This window comes from Triticum aestivum, chromosome 5D (genome assembly GCF_018294505.1).
Source record: "Triticum aestivum cultivar Chinese Spring chromosome 5D, IWGSC CS RefSeq v2.1, whole genome shotgun sequence".
NCBI lineage: Eukaryota > Viridiplantae > Streptophyta > Magnoliopsida > Poales > Poaceae > Triticum > Triticum aestivum.
Genome location: NC_057808.1, coordinates 560350972 through 560363539, shown reverse-complemented (window position 1 = coordinate 560363539; position 12568 = coordinate 560350972). Strand labels below are relative to the sequence as shown.

The following is a 12568-nucleotide window of genomic DNA, read 5'->3' as shown; positions in this document are numbered from 1 at the left end:
GGGTTACAAAAAATTTTTATAGAAGAGAAGAGCAGAAGATTTTGCTTAAGTATTGAAGATTGACATGAACCAGTTCAAATCAATCTGGGGCCTAATGTTGGGGATATAACTACTATTGTAACCCGCCCAGGAGGGGCCGGGTTACGCTATGTAGATTCATCAGCCCAATATCAAGCTTGAAGATGGCGGTTCAGTTAAGGGCCCAAAGCCCACAGGCGACTTAAGGCCCGTAGTGATAAACCGCCATAATGACATGACTTGTATTGTAAGGCAAGATTAATTAGTCACCGAGCCGGACACTATTTATGAGCCGTCCGGGACTCTGTAGGCCGCGGGGCGTCAACCCGTGTATATAAGGGGATGACCCGGCGGCGGCTTAGGGCAAGTAACATCAAATCGAGAGCCAGGCATAGCGGATTCGCTCCCTGGTCATCGAAACCCTAGCAATTCCACCTCAACTGGGTTAGGCTTTTACCTTCACCGTAAGGGGCCGAACCAGTATAAACCCTCGTGTCCTTTGTCCCGCATTAACCCCTTTAAGCTTCCTAGTTGCGATGGCTCCACGACTAAGTCCTTTCACAAGGACATCTGCCGTGACAATTCCACGACAGTGGGCGCAGCAGCGCTTATAAACCACTCTCGAGCTCTCTCAACTAGCGAGGTGGGACTAAACTTTTGGCCGCGACGCGGGCAGCACAAGGCCTTTGGTACCGGTTCGTGGCACCAACCGGGACCAATGCCCCCCTTTAGTCCCGGTTGGCGGTTGGTGCTATGAACCGGGACCAAAGGCCTGGGTATATAAGTAGCACTTAGGAAAATCTGATGAATTCATCGCCAGTTGCCCCCCCCCCGCCCGACGACACCGAGCTCATCGACGCCGCCAGGCTGCCCCGATCGATGCCGTCCGCCGCCCTGACGCCGCCCAGACGCTGTCCGCGCGCCCCCGTCGCCGCCCCGACGCCGTCGCCGCCCCGACGCCGTCGCCGTCCCTACGCCATCACCACCCCGCGCCATCACCACCCCGCGCCACCACTGCCCCGACACCGTCGCCGTGTCGCCCCACGGTCCGGCGGCCTTCCGATGTTTTTTTCATATATGTGATGATGTTGATATGATGTTTTTTTCATATCATATTCATATGATGTTTTTTGTGCATATGATGTTTTTTTCATATATGTATTAAATTTTTTATTTAGGTTGTTAAGTAGTATATATCGATTTTAGGTTAGTGTAGAGGAAAAAGTAAAATAAGGAAAAGGAAGAAAAGAGGAAGAAGGAAGAAGGAAGAAGAAGAAGAAAAAGAAGGAGTGGAAAAAGGAAAATAAGAAGAGGAAGAAGGAGAAGAAGAAAGGAGAAGAAGAGGAGAGGAGAAATAATTAAGAAGGGAAAAAAGAAGAAAAAAAAGACTCTATTCCTTTCTTCTTCTCCTCTTTTCTTTTCTTCTTTTTTTTTTCTTCGATCTTCTCTATTCTTTTATTCTTCTCCTCTTTTTTCTTCTTCGATCTTTTTTCCTCTTCTTACATGAGGAGGGGGGTCGATATACCCCCTCCCCGATAATTTCGACATGACGGGGGGGGGGGGGGTCGCCGAGGGTTCGAGGGGCGAGGGTCGGGAACTAGGGTAGAGGTTCGAGGGTCACCGAGGGTTCGAGGGTTTGAGGGTCGTTGAGGGGGGCCTAGGGTTCGAGGGTCGAGGAACACCGAGGGGTCGAGGGTTCGAGGTCGTCGACGGGCCTAGGGTTCGAGGGTCGAGGAACGCTGAGGGTTCGAGGGTCGTCGAGGGGCCTAGGGTTCGAGGGTCAAGGAACGCCGAGGGGTCGAGGGTTCGAGGGTTGTCGAGGGGCCTAGGGTTCGAGGGTCGAGGAACTCCGAGGGGTCGAGGGCCGCCGAGGGTTCGAGGGTCGAGGGTCGAGGATCGCCGAGGGGTCGAGGGTCGAGGATCCAGGAGGGGTCTAGAGGTTTCCTAGCTAGTGTCAAAGTATTGGAGAAATCCATGGCTTCATCATTAGCCGGAAGTAACCGGGGCATGATGGTATGAAGTTTTCCAAAGTTATTTTGGAAGGGAGTCCCGTATAGGATAATTCGTCTTTTTGTATGAATTTCAGCAAAGGCCTTCCAAATTGCTATATTCTAAAGGCTCTTGCTGAACTTTGTATCAAAAAGCGAATTTTTATCCTATCTGGGACTCTGTTCCAATAACTTTAGAGAGCTTCGTACCATCATGCGCCTGTTACTTTCGCCTAATGATGAAGACATGGTTTTGTTGAATCCTTTGACACTAGACAAACGTGACATGAGGGGGTCGAGGGTCGGGAAATAGGGTACGTAGAGGGTCGTGGATCGCCGAGCGGTCGAGGGTCGAGGGTCTGGCAATCTGCACAAGTTGATCCAAACCCTAGAAGCGCTGCTGAGGCCACCCAAATTTACCAAGTTAAAAGAGCGTTGTCGTCGAGGCCACCCCGAACCCTTGAAGCGTTGCCGAGGCCACCCCAAACCCTAGAGAAGCGTCGAGGCCACTAATATGATTCCTTGTTGTGATTAGCTAGCTAGGTCTACGTTTGCCACTAATATATCCATCTGTCATGTTCGTATAATAATTTCCATGTTGTAATATTTGCAGAAACTATGGAGCACGGCTGAGACGAGGAAGCAGAAGAGGTGTTGGGGGACATAATCGTAGCCGGAGGTGATGTCATGTCGTATGTCAACAAAACCGATGGTCTGGAAGGAGAAGGTGAAGCAAGCTACGGTTATCAAACAATGGAGGAGGAAGGACATGATTATGATGGCTCCGGTGACCAAATGCCGGTGCAAGAAGGAGACAGTGATGACGGCTCCGATGACCGAACAGAGTCCGGCCAGGTATATATATTAATTAAGCCTGTGCTGACTAGCTAATTGATGCATTCATTGTTTTGGTATGTACACATATTAACTCTCGTCTTTCTTCTTTTTTCTAGCCCTCCGGATCGAGCACAACTTCGGTAAAGAAACGAGGCCCGAAGAAAAAGTTGCGCTCGGATGAAAGGTTCACGATCACAGCAATCACGCGCGATGGCCAACCGATTGAACCCATCTCGACCAAGGAAGCATTTTCTGCTCAGTGCGGGGTTCTTGTTAGGGACAAGATCCATCAGCATCCACCAATGGTATAAGCCTAAGAAGGAAGACCCTGAGGTGTCTTATGTCAACGATATGCAGAAAGATGATCTTTGGACCGTGCTGAAGGAAAGTTTCACCCTACCGCCAGAGGAGGATCCGGAGAAGCCAGTTAAAGAGGCATTGATCAAGTCTCATGCTCTTAAGAAGATGGCATATCTATTCAGGAGGTGGAAGACTGAGCTGAAAACAACGTTTGTCGACAAAGAAAAGACACAAGGATTCACCGGCCGGTATGAGAAGATCAGAGAATCATGGGACGCATTTGTGGCCCACAAGACATCGGAGAAGAGTAAGAAGATGTCAGCGACAAACAAGATAAATGCTGCGAAGAAGGAGCATCACCATCGCACGGGGTCAGGTGGCTACCTCAAAGCCCGGACGTTGTGGGCCAAGGCTGAGAATGTCCTACTTGATAAAGGGGTCGAACCAGAGACATTGAACTGGCCAGACCATTGCCGGACTTGGTTCTTCGGGGTTGGCGGATCCTTGGACCCTGTATTAGGGAAGTGCGTTTGGACGAACGAGCAACTGCGAATACCCGTCACGAAGCTTCAGGACTATATCGCTGTAGCACAGCAAGGGACGTTCGTTCCAGACAGAGAGAATGACGAGCTCACAATGGCCCTTGGGAATCCTGAGCACCCTGGACGGACACGAGGCACGCTAGGCTCCGTTCCGTGGAAGGCTGGGTTTCTGGACGTAGGCGGTTACAAATGCCAGGAGAGGAGGAGGAAAGTGGAGCATACCCAACTGCAGAAGCTGCATGCAAGGGTACAAGCACTAGAGGAAATAGAAGCAGTTCACAGCAAGCGACCTGCCGAAGCTACCCCGCCATCTCAGCGGAGAAGCAGCGTGGCTTCCACCGAGCTGCATCAGCTGGAGCCTGTCTTCACGGCTCCTGCTAGCTACCCCGTGGATGCTATCACGGAGTCTCAACATTGCCACCATATGACGCAATGGCAGAACTTCAAAGTCAAGGCGGCTGTCGGCTCTGTTCGATCTCCTGAACCCGGTGCAACTTTTCACTGTCGTCCAATTCCAGAAGGATATGCTAGGGTGACGGTGGACAAAATAATGGAGGGATTTGAGGACCTCGAGCTTGACCACCCTACCGGTGAAGGGGAGACTCGGCTGGGTTCTTCTCTGAAGACTCCATGCCTATGGTGGAAGGAGCTCATCAACCTTCCGAACTGGATGCCTCCGCCTCCTCCTCCTCCTCCGGCGCGTCAGGGCACTCCGCCTCCTCCTCCGGCGAGTGATCAGGGCACTCCGGCTCCTTCTCCGGCGCGTGGCGGCGCTCCGCCTCCTTCTCCGCCTGCGCCGGCGCGCCTGAGCAGCCAGCCTCCTCCTTCTCCGCCTCGTCAGCAAGGGCGGAAGAGACCCGCCGCCGCTCCGGCTGCTCCAACGCGTCGTAGTCCTTCTCCTCTGCCTCGTAAGCAAGGAAAGAAGACAGCCGCAGCCGCTCCGTCTGCTCCGACGTCTAGCAGTACAGCCAGAGGCGGGAGGCAATACAGATTCGGTCCATCTCTCAATCCTCTAGAGAAGTTACCATACGAGAGGACCGTGGAGGAAAATGCGGAGATCTATCAAACCCAAGTGAGGGACTTCTTTGAAGCGGTGAAAGCAAAGAAACATCCACCTCCGGAGGAGAAGATAGATCCGGTGAAAGCAAAGTGCACTATCGATGCCCTAAAGAAACCACCACCGTCTCCGCCAAAAAACAACTATGAGCGCATTACTGAAAAGGCATATATCGAAGCGGAGCGGTCGGGAAGTACTATCAGTGATCGAAGGTTAGCAGAACGACGAGCTGGGAAAAAAATTGCCCAGCTCAGCGAACAAGCGAACCAATCGTGGCCCCCGCTCAAGGTGTCTAATCATCCGGATATTTTGCCCAATACAAACCTTGGAGATTACCAGCCCGACGATGTACATTATGATACAATGGAGGTGGACAAACACAAATACCATTACGGGAAGCCTCTCGTCAAAGATGAAAGATCTCTAACAACGATGATGCGAAGATTCCATAATTGGTACATGAAAACCTGCAGAGATCCTGGGGGGATGAATACTTTGGCGCTGAGAGTTAAAGAGGAGCATGACCTCGTTGGAATTGAACTGTTGACTCTTCCATTTGAGGAGTTCTTCCAGTTTTTCAATCAAAAGGCCCTCGATAAATTAACGGTCACTTGCTACTGTCTGTAAGTACTACTTCTGTCATTAAGTCTCTATATATAGCTCAGCTCTTTCATTGCATGTATATATGATTATCCTCACTATATTATGCAGATTGAAGATCGTCGAATGCAGAAAAGCAGAAATCTATGATATTGGGTTCATTAACAAAAATCTCATAGATGAATTTACGGTTAAATTTCATGCCAAAGACACCGAGGACAACTTGCTCAAATCGTTGCTAATAAATCAAAACAAAGATACAATACTCTTTCCTTACAACTTCAAGTGAGTGCTACTGTCTTGTGCATATTCGGTTTCCCTTATTACTCGAGGTTATAGTAATGTAATTGATGAGTTATGCATGCGTGCGCAGGTTCCACTATATTCTCCTAGAGATTAAGCTTGAGCAGGGACTTGTAACCATCTTAGACTCGAGACGAAAAGATCTCGAGGAATATGCGGACATGATTAAAATGCTCACGAAGTAAGTTCAATCGATCATTATCGCACCATATTGGCAACTAATTTGTTCATTTCCTGATATCAAGTATTGTTTTCTTTGTCTCGCGGGGTTTGGAAACTATTCACCGCACAATCTCCGGGACTGCCGGGGGAGCTGCGATTTACATACCTAAAAGTAAGTACTACTAGCTAGCTAGTTCCGCGCATCTCGATCCCGTTGATTCTAGCTACTTTCATCAATGCCATTTATAATGCTCCATTATCAGTTTGATTGACCTCTATTTCTCGTAAAGTGCTTGTGGTAGGAACCCGGGAATGATTACTGTGGATACTACGTGTGCGAGTTCATCTACAACACGACTTGCAAAAATAAGCGGGGCTACTCTAAAAGACAATATGATGTGCGTAATCAATAATATTCACAAGTTCATTTTATTACACCATCATTTCTGTTGAGTTTCATTCATATATATGTATTAACCCCCTTCTTCAAATTAGACGTGGCAGATGCGGAATGAACTCCTACCACAAGATCGCATGAAAGAAATTCAAGAGGAATTGGTGGGATTCTTTCTTGACCACGTCATCAATAAAGCCGGAGACTACCATGTGGAAGCTGAGTTCATATATAATTAGGGGATTATATTGTAAGAGATCTTAATATTGTATATATGTAGCCAGTAGCGTCGGATAGATATACGAAAACTTGTTGTTCGACCAATCTCTTGGAGAAGGAGAGGTCGATCACTTCTCTCTGTATATATATGTTCATGACGATCTTCTGTACTTAATGGTTCCCTTCATTTGCTTACTAGCTAGCGTGTCGAGTCCTCTCTATACGTATAGTACGTAGCGTCGACCAAGCACGGAGATAAGAGAGGACACTTCTCTCTATTAGCTAGCTAACACAATATATGAAACCCCTAAATTAACCCTACAAAACCCCCAAACCCCCCTCCTTTCAAAAAAAAACAAAAACCCCAGCCCCTGAAATGCTGACGCGTGGACGCTTATTGCTCCCGGTTGGTGCTACCAACCGGGACAAAAGGCCCCCTGCCCGGGCAAGCCAAAGCGGCCACGTGGAGACCCATCTGTCCCGGTTGGTGTAAGAACCGGGACTAAAGGTATAGGGCTTTAGTACCGACCCTTTAGTCCCGGTTCAGGAACCGGGATAAATGGGCCTTATGAACCGGGACAAATGGGCCTTTTTCTACTAGTGATTATCAAAAACACAAAAATACCTCGCTAAATTGTATTTTCCGTTCTTCCATTTGCAATTATCAATCTATCTATTTACCAATCTACTATCCGGGAAGGATTGACAACCCCTCTTATAAGTCGGGTTGCAAGTATTTGTTATTTGTGTGCAGATACCATTTACATAGTGTTGCATGGTTCTCCTACTGGTTCGATAACCTTGGTCTCATATATGAGGAAAATACCTACCATAGATGTGCTGCATCATCCCTTCCTCTTTGAGGAAATACCGACATAGTTCAAGCGACATCAGTCAAAATCAAAATTTTCAAGGAAAAACATATTTTTTGTCGTGACCAAATTCATCATGGGTGTATTGTAATGATAAATGTCGAATTTTGTACTATTGGACTTAAAAATATTTTCCGTTACAAAAATAAGTTTGCTAGGCACAATAGAAACAATGGTAATTGCAACTATTTTTATTAGTGAAACAAAAACTAATCTACAAAAATATATATTTAGTATAAATAGGTGACTCACCATGCTCAACTTGCCTATAGAGCAAGCTTGGAGTCATGAAACTCCTTAAGAAATTTAACATTATACATGAGCTATGAGTTTGCCTAGATTGGAGTCAGATTATATTCTCGAAGTGCCTTCCAAACTCCGTCCGCATGCACTGTCGAAGGATAAGGAAGATACACATTGTTAAGAGTCAGAAGTAGGTTCCACCGCTTCTGTACACGGAAATTCATGCTATTTGGATGATATAAGTTGCCCCTGAAATTATGGGGGCTAGGTTGAACATATATAAACTCCCCCACTTTTCTGCCTAGCGACTTGAGTAATAACCATATGGTAATCAAAAATTTGTATTCAAATATCTAGTGTGTCCAACCGTACCACTGATGATTTGGTATACCCATCGTATTCAGCAAGAATCACTATGTTTCCCTTGAAAGTTCAAGGACCTTCAACCATGACTCGATACCAATTCCGCAGGCATGAAAACTGGAGTGTGTAAAGATTATCTTCGAGTGTATGGTTCTTCACCTCCTGGCTAAATCCCATGTCGCTCGCATACTCTAGAAGAACCAATACTGCTTGTAGGGTTTTTGAGTGTAAACTTTAGCATTTGCCATCCACCGGGTCGCCTCTGCCGGCGGACGATCCCCTTCTTCCTCAAAGACAACGTCGTCGATGTCTTCATCAGTAAGCCACAATCTCTGGATCATATCTTCCACATCCTTAGTACCCGATCCTCATGTAGAGCCCAGAGTATCTATACCTAGCCCGATCAAAAAAGTAGACTGGGAGAGAAGCCCTAACGAAAACTATCCCTTCCTCAAAACCGTACCAAACCAAGATTGGGCAGGGATGCGAAGATCACCCCTTAATCAGTCCGAATCTGGCCAGCAAACAAGGAGGAACGGCGAGGGGAAGGAGAACCCTAATCGAGGGGAAGCCAATTAGACTGCTACTCCTCAAATTTTATTTATTACTTATGAAGCAAGAAATTCGTTTCACTGGATCTGTTGAGTGAGAGGCTGCCATGATTCAGGCCTGGCAAGGGCCCAGATAGGAAAAAACAAACAAACTTCATTCCCTTCACACACGCTCCGTTCTTCTTCCTCCCTCCAGGACCAGATTAGCCATGGCGACCCTGCCGCCCAGGTCGGGAGCTTTCTCCAAGGGCTATAAGTTGGCCTACGCCTGGGACAAGGTCCGTAGTTCTTGGTCCCCCCCCCCCCCCCCCCCCCCCCCCCGCCCGCCCGCGTGCTGGCTCATCTTTTTTGTGTGTGTCTGTGGGTGGATCTGATCTGATCTGATGCCTCGCTCTCGTTCGTTTCTGTCTGGCAGGAGGCGCCGCTCACGGGGCAGCAGAACGCCGCCATCTCCGCGCTCTCGCACGCCCTCGCCGCCCGGCTGTTCCCGGCTAATCTGGTAAGACGCCGGCCTCCGGATTTGACGCCACTGACTGTTATCTCGTCGGTGTTTCGTGATATGGTTTCAGTCTGCCCCACTCCCATGCTGTGCTTGTGTTGTCAAATTTCATCTTGTTTAAAGGGTTTGGGGAATTAACAAGAAACTGGCGGCGATCAGTGTAACATTATTAGCTTGGGTTAGTCTACATTTGATTGATTTCCGGCTGTTATATGAATGTCAGCAAGATGCAGACAACGACTCTGCTTTCAAGGAGGCCGGTGCAGTGGATGCGGCCTTGGTGAACACACATCAGGTAAGTAAGTTTTCCCTCGATCGCTGCTATTTATTTTCCTTGACTAGACAACTTAGGAATCCCATGTCTACAACTTACGAATCTTGGTTCCCTTATGTTTTATATATGTTTTGCCTTAAGTTGTTTGTTGACTAAGCTAATACTTTTATTACCACCTGCAGTTCTACAAATGGTTTGTTCAACTAGAATCTGCCATGAAATCCGAGGTACGTTTGCGCATATGCTACTCTTCAGTTAATTAGTACTGGACAGGCTTGCAATTGCAGATCGACTTTTAACCTCGGCCCTCCCTTTTTGTTTTTCAACAGATTGACGAAAAGTATCGCCTCTATGAGAGTACATTACAGGAACATGTTAACACATGTGATGGTATCCTTCGACAAGTAGGGCTACTGTGAACCTTTCTGTTAGTTTATTTATGTGGAAGAAATGTTACAGTGAACATACAAAGACATCCCTTTTTTCTTTTTTCTTTTCAGTTTAACATTGAGTACCTCCTGCTCCATTAAATCAGGTGGATGACACACTCAACTTGTTTGAACAAGTACAATCCTTGCACTCGAGAGCTGCCATAAGAATACAAACTTTGCATGATGCTTGCGACCAACTTGTATGCCCCCTTTACTCCTTTTATTCTTGTTTGATTTGAATTAACTATATGTAGTGAGATTTCCACTAGAAATGACATTTAATTTATTACTTATTGTGCACTCATGCCCACTTTAAGGTACTAATTTTTTTCAGTTTATATGACATACATTCCTTAGTGTTGCCTGTCTGTTCAGTTTGAATCCCAGGATGATGATCTCATCTGATTATAGATATTTTCTGTATCCCCACTTATTGCATCAACCAGATATTTTCTTGCAAAATTTATAATTTGTGGTGACATTTTGATCGATTGATTGTATGTGGTCTCCTGATATACAATTTCAGTATGGATCCTTATCAAATGTTGAATTATGCAATTAAGATAAACTATCACATGTTAAGCAATTACTTACTCTGGTAAGGATATCAATCCAAGTTAGGCTATTAACTGGGAAACTGTAGAACGAAGGCTTAGGTTTGGCAACTAGCTAGACCCGTTTACAAAAGAAAGTGCTGTAATCATGATCTCCCATTATCTTCTTTTTTTACTGTGTTATCAACTTGTCATCTGAAAACATGTTTTATTTCACCTAATGGAGACAGACAGGTGCAACTCTCATTTAGTTGTTTGTTTTTGTTTTAGTTTTAGTTTATTTCTAATTGCATACTAATTAAGGTCCTAAAAGCTTATTTTATTCTAACTTGGCCATCTTGGTCTGGTTTTTCTTCTTTTTTTGCTTTCAAATGCTTATGCAGTTGATGGACAAACAAAGGCTTGTTGGGTTTGCTGAAGCACTCCGAAGCCATCCATCTGAGATCCAACGTGCCACGTCAAAATTTTCTAGTTTTGCGCGTTTAGCTCAGTTTCTACTATAGTCTTCCCCTGCTGAAGCGCGTAGGTCAAACTATTTTTATGAATTGGAAAATGTAAGATCTGGCATGCATAAATATGTGCATGCGTGTGTGATGCTTAGAATTGTTTTTCAAACATCAATTAATCAGTGATGATAAGTACTATACGTCATGGCAATGTGTGGTGGTAAATTGTCCGTTTAACAAACAACATCTAATCAGTGATGTCTAGTTTAGAGCAACACTAGCAGAGTCTCCGTATCGGACCAATTGTGATAAAAAACCGCCGGCGATTTTGGTCGAAAAGATTGCTCAGTAGAGTCGTGATCACCACCTTGATTGCCATAATTTTTGGAGGGCACTCCAAACCGAGCCCGAGAGCATCCATATATGGCGATGTGGAGGGAGGCAGGGATATTTGGAGCACACTCCATCCAAAAACGGTTTAGCGTGAGTGACAATTTTCCCTCCCGCTGCTCTTTCAGTTTGTGCAGCTGCCTCCTGTTCCTCGTCATAGTGCCACCTTTGACCGCTTCCAGCCTTCCCCGTCCCTGCCGCTGCCGACATGGACAGCGCCTTGACCCTCGGCAGAAAAGACCCCTGGCCCCGACGGCTATAATGGCTCTTTCTTCTTGTCCTGTTGGCCGATCATCAAGGGCGATGTCATGCTAGCTTTTTAGCAGTTCTACAACCTTGCTGGTGGCGATTTTAGCCATCTAAACACCGTCGTAGTCCAACTTCTCCCAGGAGGGATGGAGCCACCTGCATCTAAGATTTTATATAGATTGGTCTAATTCACTTCATCGCCAAGCTGATCGCCAAGGTCCTCTCCATCAGGCTTGCGGCTGTTATACAAACAATCATCTCACCAGTGCAAACCGCCTTCCTCAAATCCAAATGCATCCACGACAGCTTCTTCTACATCCAGAACTGTGTCAGATCCCTACACAAAAAGAAAACGCTGGCGCTCCTCCTTAAGCTCGACATAGCTAGGACCTTCGACAATGTCTCCTGGGAATACCTCCTCGATCTCCTCATTAAGCTAGGTTTCAATACTAGATGGTGGGATTGGATGGTGCCGCTCCTACCGACCTCCTCCTCTGTCTTCCTATTACATGGCACGTCGGGAAGGCCGATCATCCATCGGCGTGGTCTACGGCAAGGAGATCCGCTCTCAACACTGTTGTTCACCATTGCCATCAACTGATTCAACACCTGCTCTAGGCAGCGGCGGAAATGGACTTGGTCGCCCTCCTGCCTGGAAGGGAGATCAAGATGCGACTTAGCCTATACGATGACAACGCGATCAACTTTACAAATTCGTGCCGATGAGAAGTCGACGCCCTAATGCAAATCCTACATGATTTAGGCGAAGCATCCATCCTGAAGACCAATCCGCAAAAGTCGACGACAAAGCCAATCCAATGTGAGGAGATTGACATGCACGACATCCCAAAGATTTTTTTTGGTTGGTTGGGCGGGGGGGGGGGGGGGGGGGCAAAATCACCGACTTTCGTCATCTGCAATTCGTCCTCACCCGTGTTAGAGCTTGCCTCGCTTTCTAGAAGGGGCGGGTAATGTCAATTGTTGGGCCTAGGGTGCTGGTTAGGTGTGTGCTCATTGCGCTACCCACATTTAGGCTGACCGTGATGGTGCAATACACCCGGGGTACCCGACCTCCAGGATACAAGGTCGCCAGGTCGGCCTCGGAGTCTGGCCATAGCCTAGGCCCCTCGAACCGCTAGTGGGCATCTTCCTGAAGGATATCCCATTACTTGTAGTCTAGTAGATAACTTGGATATCAAGCCATGTAAACCGACTTGGGCCATGTAACACTAGCCACTACTAGAAAAATGCTTATAGATAGAAGTTTACCAGTAGC

The 12568-nt window shown here is 46.9% G+C and overlaps 1 protein-coding gene across 2 annotated transcripts; it reads left to right on the top strand.

The window, feature by feature from the left end:
- The first annotated feature begins 8548 nt into the window (after positions 1-8548).
- LOC123126229 (conserved oligomeric Golgi complex subunit 3) lies at positions 8549-10853 on the top strand. Of its 2 annotated transcripts, none has more exons than XR_006461609.1 (7): positions 8549-8727; positions 8865-8948; positions 9172-9243; positions 9405-9449; positions 9552-9626; positions 9723-9853; positions 10591-10853. XR_006461609.1 is itself a non-coding variant. In XM_044546608.1 (7 exons), exons 1-7 carry the CDS (start codon positions 8659-8661, stop codon positions 10708-10710), a joined length of 561 nt encoding a protein of 186 aa, XP_044402543.1. In that variant the 5' UTR covers positions 8549-8658; the 3' UTR covers positions 10711-10853. The 2 variants fall into 2 exon arrangements, 1 of the variants encoding a protein (XP_044402543.1); XM_044546608.1 differs by having other exon boundaries at positions 9758-9853.
- The last annotated feature ends 1715 nt before the right edge of the window (positions 10854-12568 follow it).